This window comes from Octopus sinensis, unplaced genomic scaffold (assembly GCF_006345805.1).
Source record: "Octopus sinensis unplaced genomic scaffold, ASM634580v1 Contig18168, whole genome shotgun sequence".
Taxonomy (NCBI): domain Eukaryota; kingdom Metazoa; phylum Mollusca; class Cephalopoda; order Octopoda; family Octopodidae; genus Octopus; species Octopus sinensis.
In genome coordinates this window covers 1-7,500 of record NW_021835604.1, presented here as the reverse complement: position 1 = coordinate 7,500, position 7,500 = coordinate 1, and the positions used below count along the sequence as shown (strand labels likewise).

The 7,500-nt window shown below is 42.6% G+C and overlaps 1 protein-coding gene across 1 annotated transcript in view; it reads right to left on the bottom strand.

Moving 5' to 3' along the window:
- Nucleotides 1-7,495, bottom strand: part of LOC115231313 (BDNF/NT-3 growth factors receptor-like) — a gene marked incomplete at both ends in the record, with an annotated part of 18,723 nt that extends 11,228 nt beyond the window's left edge. Inside the window, one exon of the mRNA XM_029801370.1 lies at nucleotides 7,384-7,495. Within this exon, the coding sequence (XP_029657230.1) occupies nucleotides 7,384-7,495 (112 nt within the window). The remainder of the gene's footprint in view (nucleotides 1-7,383) is intronic.
- Between the last annotated feature and the right edge of the window lie 5 nt (nucleotides 7,496-7,500).

Sequence of the window (7,500 nt, the reverse complement as noted above, 5' to 3'; positions counted from 1 at the left end):
ATTAACGTGTAAGTGGCTGAGCACTCCACAGACACGTGTACCCTTAACGTAGTTCTCGGGGATATTCAGCGTGACACAGAGAGTGACAAGGCCGGCCCTTTGAAATACAGGTACAACAGAAACAGGAAGTAAGAGTGAGAGTAAGTTGTGGTGAAAGAGTACAGCAGGGATCGCCACCATCCCCTGCCGGAGCCTCGTGGAGCTTTAGGTGTTTTCGCTCGATAAACACTCACAACGCCCGGTCTGGGAATCGAAACCGCGATCCTATGACTGCGAGTCCGCTGCCCTAACCACTGGGCCATTGCGCCTCGACTATTGTTATATAATAACAACACCAACAACAATCCTTTCTACTATAGGCACAAGGCCTCAAATTTGTGGGAACGGATTAAGCCAATAACGTCGTGCCGATCCCAGTGCGTAACTGGTACTTATTACATCGATCCTGAAAGGATGAAAGGCAAAGTCGACCTCGGCGAAATTTGAACTAAGAACGAAATACCTATTTCTTTACTACCCACAAGGGGCTAAACACAGAGGTGACAAACAAGGACAGGGAAACGGATTAAGTCGATTATATTGACCCCAGTGCGAAACTGGTACTTAATTTATCGACCCCGAAAGGATGAAAGGCAACGTCGACCTCGGGGAAATTTGAACTCAAAACGAAATACCTATTTCTTTACTACCCACAAGGAGCTAAACACAGAGGTGACAAACAAGGACAGACAAACGGATTAAGTCGATTATATTGACCCCAGTGCGTAACTGGTACTTAATTTATCGACCCCGAAAGGATGAAAGGCAAAGTCGATCTGGGCGGATTTTGAACTCAAAACTTAACGGCAGACGAAATACCTATTTCTTTACTACCCACAAGGGGCTAAACACAGAGGGGACAAACAAGGGCAGACAAATGGATTAAGTCGATTACATCGACCCCCAGTGAGTAACTGGTACTTAATTTATCGACCCCGAAAGGATGAAAGGCAAAGTCAACCTCGGCGGAATTTGAACTCAGAACGTAGCGGCAGACGAAATACCTGTTTTTTTACTACCCACAAGGGGCTAAACACAGAGAGGACAAACAAGAACAGACAGACAGATTAAGTCGATTATATCGACCCCAGTGCGTAACTGGTACTTAATTTATCGACCCCGAAAGGATGAAAGGCAAAGTCGATCTGGGCGGATTTTGAACTCAAAACTTAACGGCAGACGAAATACCTTTTTCTTTACTACCCACAAGGGGCTAAACACAGAGGGGACAAACAAGGGCAGACAAATGGATTAAGTCGATTATATCGACCTCAGTGCGCAACTGGTACTTAATTTATCCGCCCCGAAAGAATGAAAGGTAAAGTCGACGTAAGGACGGAAGAAATACCGCTTAGCATTTCACTCGTCTTTATGTATTTACTAAATATATATTTAGCTTCCTAATTAAATCATCAAGCTTTGAAATATTTTCCAATAAAAGAAAAATCAAGCCATTTAGTTTCACCTTTTATGAAAGGCTTATCAGTGATCGTCTATACCTGTCTTGCCAAGTTTTTTGGAAGAAATTTCAAGGCGCAGGAGTGGCTGTGTGGTAAGATTACTCATAGGTAAGGGTAATCCCACTTGACCCAGAGTTAAGTAAGAAAATTGGATAAAGTAATCCCAGTGTTACGTCGCAATACTACACAGTGGGAGGCGCAGGAGAGGCTGTGTGGTAAGTAGCTTGCTAACCAACCACATGGTTCCGAGTTCAGTCCCACTGCGTGGCATCTTGGACAAGTGTCTTCTGCTATAGCCTCGGGCCGACCAAAGCCTTGTGAGTGGATTTGGTAGACGGAAACTGAAAGAAGCTTGTCGTATATATAATATATATATATATATATATGTGTGTGTGTGTGTGTGTGTGTCTGTGTGTGTGTGTGTGTGTGTGTGTGCATGTTTGTGTGTCTGTGTTTGTCCCTCTAGCATTGCTTGACAACCGATGCTGGTGTGTTTACGTCCCCGTCACTTAGCGGTTCGGCAAAAGAGACCGATAGAATAAGTACTGGGCTTACAAAAGCATAAGTCGTGGGGATCGATTTGCTCGACTAAAGGCGGTGCTCCAGCATGGCCGCAGTCAAATGACTGAAATAAGTAAAAAAGAGTAAAGAGTAAAGTGGCTGTGTGAGCTACGAAATCCTCGTCGCCACTGTTGTATTACACATTCGGATGACCCCTACTCAACTCTACTCTGCTCTACTCTGACCGTTACTCAACCGTTCTCCTGACGTCTAGGCTTCTCCCTCCATATCTACGTATTGGAAGGCGGTGAACTGGCAGAAACGGTAGCGCACCGGGCGAAATGCTTAGCGGTATTTCGTCTGCCGTTACGTTCTGAGTTCAAATTCCGCCGAGGTCGACTTTGCCTTTCATCCTTTCGGGGGTCTATAAATTAAGTACCAGTTTCGCACTGGGTCGATGTAATTGACTTAATCCATCAGTCTGTCCTTGTTTGTCCCCTCTGTGTTTAGCCCCTTGTGAGTAGTAAAGAAATATGTATTTCGTCTGCCGTTACGTTCTGAGTTCAAATTCTGCCGAGGTCGACTTTGCCTTTCATCCTTAAGTACCAGTTTCGCACTGGGGTCGATGTAATCGACTTAATCCCTTTGTCTGTCCTTGTTTGTCCCCTCTGTGTTTAGCCCCTTGTGAGTAGTAAAGAAATAGGTATTTCGTCTGCCGTTACGTTCTGAGTTCAAATTCCCCCGAGGTCGACTTTGCCTTTCATCCTTTCGGGGTCGATAAATAAAGTACCAGTTTCGCACTGGGGTCGATGTAATCGACTCAATCCCTTTGTCTGTCCTTGTTTGTCCCCTCTATGTTTAGCCCCTTGTGGGGGGTAGCAAAGAAATATATATCTGCGTATTGGGCTAGACTACTTCATCGTCTGGGGGGCGTCCACACAACACCCAGATGTATAAAACGAGGGTTTGATCTCGGTTCAACGCTTCTGATACTTCTCGTGATTCTATAGTAGTTCCTATTTAAAGTTAACAAAACCAAAGCCTTTCAACAAAATACCATGTTGCTATGTTGTTCCAAACACCAACTTAATAATCACAAAGTTGTTTTACTAAACTTTTCATTATTTTCAACATTAATTGAAACAAATTTAGAGTATTTCAACAGTGGGATCTTTTCGGTTTGAACAGCAGTTTTTTTTTCTAGCGGTGTCATATGAAATTGTCACTCATAATTATGACCCTAGTATCGATCTATTGCATTTCAATCTGTTTTAGGGTTAGGGTTAGGGGTGGGTGGAAGGGTATCTTTTTTTCTTCAGAAATGTAAATAAACCCAATCTGTTTCTTAAACGAGGGACATATTCATACGGCACAGAATGTTTTTAACTCAATAGATGTCATTGATTGGTTGAAATTGCAAAAATTGAAAAAAAAAAAACTCAGCAAATATCTTACAAACCATAGAATTTTCTCAATAAAGCCAAGAGAAAAAGATGTTTTATAAACACATTCTACCAGTTTACAAAGTTTAAAATTTTTTAGTTACCTAGAAATTATGTTAAAACTGTCGTTCAAACCGAAAAGATCCCAACAGTCTATTTCGACGAAGAGGTTAACCTTTCTAATAGCAACTTGCTTCGGGCTTTCCTGATTCTAAATTACAAACTTCGTGTTTTAGAATGATTAAAATCAAAACCTCACATTAAAATTTCTTGTTAATTTTTGTCCTAAACACCAGCTTAATTATAAGAAAATTAGAAAATTATTTCACTAAACGATCATTTTCAAAATTAATTCAGAAAACTGAACAATAGGCGCAGGAGTGGCTGTTTGGTAAGTAGCTTGCTAACCAACCACATGGTTCCGGGTTCGGTCCCACTGCGTGGCATCTTGGGCAAGTGTCTTCTGCTATAGCCCCGGGCCGACCAATGCCTTGTGAGTGGATTTGGTAGACGGAAACTGAAAGAAGCCTGTCGTATATATGTATATATATATAAGTGTGTGTGAATATGTTTGTGTGTCTGTGTTTGTTCCCCTAGCATTGCTTGACAACCGATGCTGGTGTGTTTATATCCACGTTACTTAGCGGTTCGGCAAAAGAGAACGATGGAATAAATACTGGGCTTACAAAGAATAAGTCCCGGGGACGATTTGCTCGACTAAAGGCGGTGCTCCAGCATGGCCGCAGTCAAATGACTGAAACAAGTAAAAAGAAAAAGAGCAAAGAGTTAACGTTTTTATACCAACTTGTCTAGTGTAGTTCTTGGAATTATAATACAAAGTCTCTGTTTTAAAGAGACCTTAATTAAAACCTAACAAATTTCCATCTGAGTTTATGTTCCAAACACAACTTAATGACGGAGTTATTTTACTAAATTCTTTCTTTTTAATTTTCAAAATTAACTGAGATAAAGGCAGGGTATTTTAACAAAGTGGAGGCGCAATGGCCCAGCGGTTAGGGCAGCAGACTCGCGGTCGTAGGATCGCGGTTTCGATTCCCAGACCGGGCGTTGTGAGTGTTTACTGAGCGAAAACACCTAAAGCTCCACGAGGCTCCGGCAGGGGATGGTGGTGATCCCTGCTGTACTCTTTCACCACAACTTTCTCTCACTCTTATTTCCTGTTTCTGTTGTGCCTGTATTTCAAAGGGCCGGCCTTGTCACTCTCTGTGTCACGCTGAATATCCCCGAGAACTACGTTAAGGGTACACGTGTCTGTGGAGTGCTCAGCCACTTACACGTTAATTTCACGAGCAGGCTGTTCCGTTGATCGGATCAACCGGAACCCTCATCGTCGTAACCGACGGAGTGCTTCCATTCCATATTGAGCGAAAACACCTAAAGCTCCACGAGGCTCCGGCAGGGGATGGTGGTGATCCCTGCTGTACTCTTTCACCACAACTTTCACTCTTTCTTCCTGTTTCGGGTGTACCTGTATTTCAAAAAGCCAGCCTTGTCGCAGTCTGTGTCACGCTGAATATCCCCGAGAACTACGTTAAGAGTACACGTGTCTGTGGAGTGCTCAGCCACTTGCTCGTTAATTTCACGAGCAGGCTGTTCCGTTGATCGGATCAACCGGAACCCTCGTCGTCGTAACCGACGGAGTGCTTCCATCCATTTTAACAAAAATATAGTAACAAAATAGCTAACTTTTGTTGTATCAACCTGCTTGAGGCTAACCGCGTTTGTGTTATACAAACTTTAAATTTTAAAATTATCTCAATTAAAACCTATCAAAATTCCTTCCAAACCATCTTAATAATGACGGAATTATTTTACAAGTGCTTCATTATTTTCGAAAATAGTTAAAAATTTCCAATCAAAATTTCATTTTCATTTATGTTCCGAATACCAACTAATTAATTAATACCAACTTATTAATTACAAAATTATTTTACTAAATTATTCCTGCAATAAAGGCAGTGTTTGAGACCCCCTTCGGTCATGATTGACCGTGGGATTGCACCTAGAAAAGTACCCTCCCAGGCACAAGTCTGGGCAAGGTTGTTTATGGAAGACCAGCAGTCGCCCATGCATGCCAGCCTCCCCTCTCCACGCCACCAGTGTTATCCAAGGGAAAGGCAAAAGGGGCCGATACAGCTTGGCACCTGTGACGTCGCAACTCATTTCTACAGCTGAGTGAATTTAAGCAACGTGAAATAAAGTGACTTGCTCAAGAACACAACACGGAGGTCTGTCCGGGATTCGAACTCACAACCTCACGATCGTAACCACTGAGCCATGCGCCTTCAGAAAGGCAGTGTATTTCAGCAGAAATATGGAAACAACGTGGTTAATTCCTCCGAGGTTGACTTTGCCTTTCATCCTTTCGGGGTCGATAAATTAAGTACTGGGGTCGATGTAATCGACTTAATCCGTTTGTCTGTCCTTGTTTGTCCTCGCTGTGTTTAGCCCCTATGTGGGTAGTAAAGAAATAGGTATTTCGTCTGTCTTTACGTTCTGAGTTCAAATTCCGCCGAGGTCGACTTTGCCTTTCATCCTTTCGGGGTCGATAAATTAAGTACCAGTTACGCACTGGGGTCGATGTAATCGACTTAATCCGTTTGTCTGTCTTTGTTTGTCCTCTCCGTGTTTAGCCCCTTGTGGGTAGTAAATAAATAGGTATTTCGTCTGCCGTTACGTTCTGAGTTCAAAGTGCGAAACTGGTACTTTATTTATCGACCCCGAAAGGATGAAAGGCAAAGTCGACCTCGGGGGAATTTGAACTCAGAACGTAACGGCAGACGAAATACCTATTGTCCTCTCTGTGTTTAGCCCCTTGTGGGTAGTAAATAAATAGGTATTTCGTCTGCCGTTACGTTCTGAGTTCAAAGTGCGAAACTGGTACTTTATTTATCGACCCCGAAGGGATGAAAGGCAAAGTCGACCTCGGGGGAATTTGAACTCAAACGTAACGGCAGACGAAATACCTATTGTCCTCTCTGTGTTTAGCCCCTTGTGGTAGTAAAGAAACAGATAATAACAAAGTTACTTTTAAAATTCTTCAATATTTTTGAAATTCATTGAAACAAGATCGGTGTCTTTCAACAATTTATCAAACACTATCAGCATAACTCGGCGTTGCCCGGGTATGTAAGAGCCCCTAGTAGGCAACGACTAATCCCAATCTAGTTCTTTCCCTCTAGGGAACGAAGACGCATGTGTAGGTTGCAATGTCTTCTCTTCACTCGAATACTTCTATGTATACGATGTTCCTAGCTGTCTCCCGATAGAAAATGTGTTGCATATAAAAAGCTTAGATTCTTGACCCCATGTCGAACCTATCGATTTTTTTCAGAACTGGGGGAACTTTTCAATATTTTCGCTGCGTAAGCTTTGAATTATGACATTGGGCTATGTGTGTGTTAAGTTTCATCAGAATCGGTTGAAAGCCGTGGTCAGGGTGAGGGTACAACCTGACAGCCACACAGACACACAGACAGACAAACTGCCGTTTATATAGAGAGACTAGCAGCATAGCCCGGCGTTGCCCGGGTATGTAAGAGCCCCTAGTAGGCAACGACTAATCCCAATCTAGTTCTTTCCCTCTAGGGAACGAAGACGCATGTGTAAGTTGCAATGTCTTCTCTTCACTCGAATACTTCTATGTATACGATGTTCCTAGCTGTCTCCCGATAGAAAATGTGTTGCATATAAAAAGCTTAGATTCTTGACCCCATGTCGAATCTATCGATTTTTTTCAGAACTGGAGGAACTTTTCAATATTTTCGCTGCGTTAGTTTTGAATTATGACATTGGGCTATGTGTGTGTCAAGTTTCATCAAAATCGCTTGAAAACCGTGGTCAGGGTGAGGGTACAACCTGACAGACACACAGAAACACACACAGACAAACTGCCGTTTATATATAGATAGGTAACTGACCGTGTATGATAATTCCCAGCAACTTTAGAATGTTGTCGTGGTCGAACGAACTTGTAATTTCCACCTCTCGTTCGAAATCTTCTTTCACTTTGTTGGAGACATCGTTTTTGAGTACTT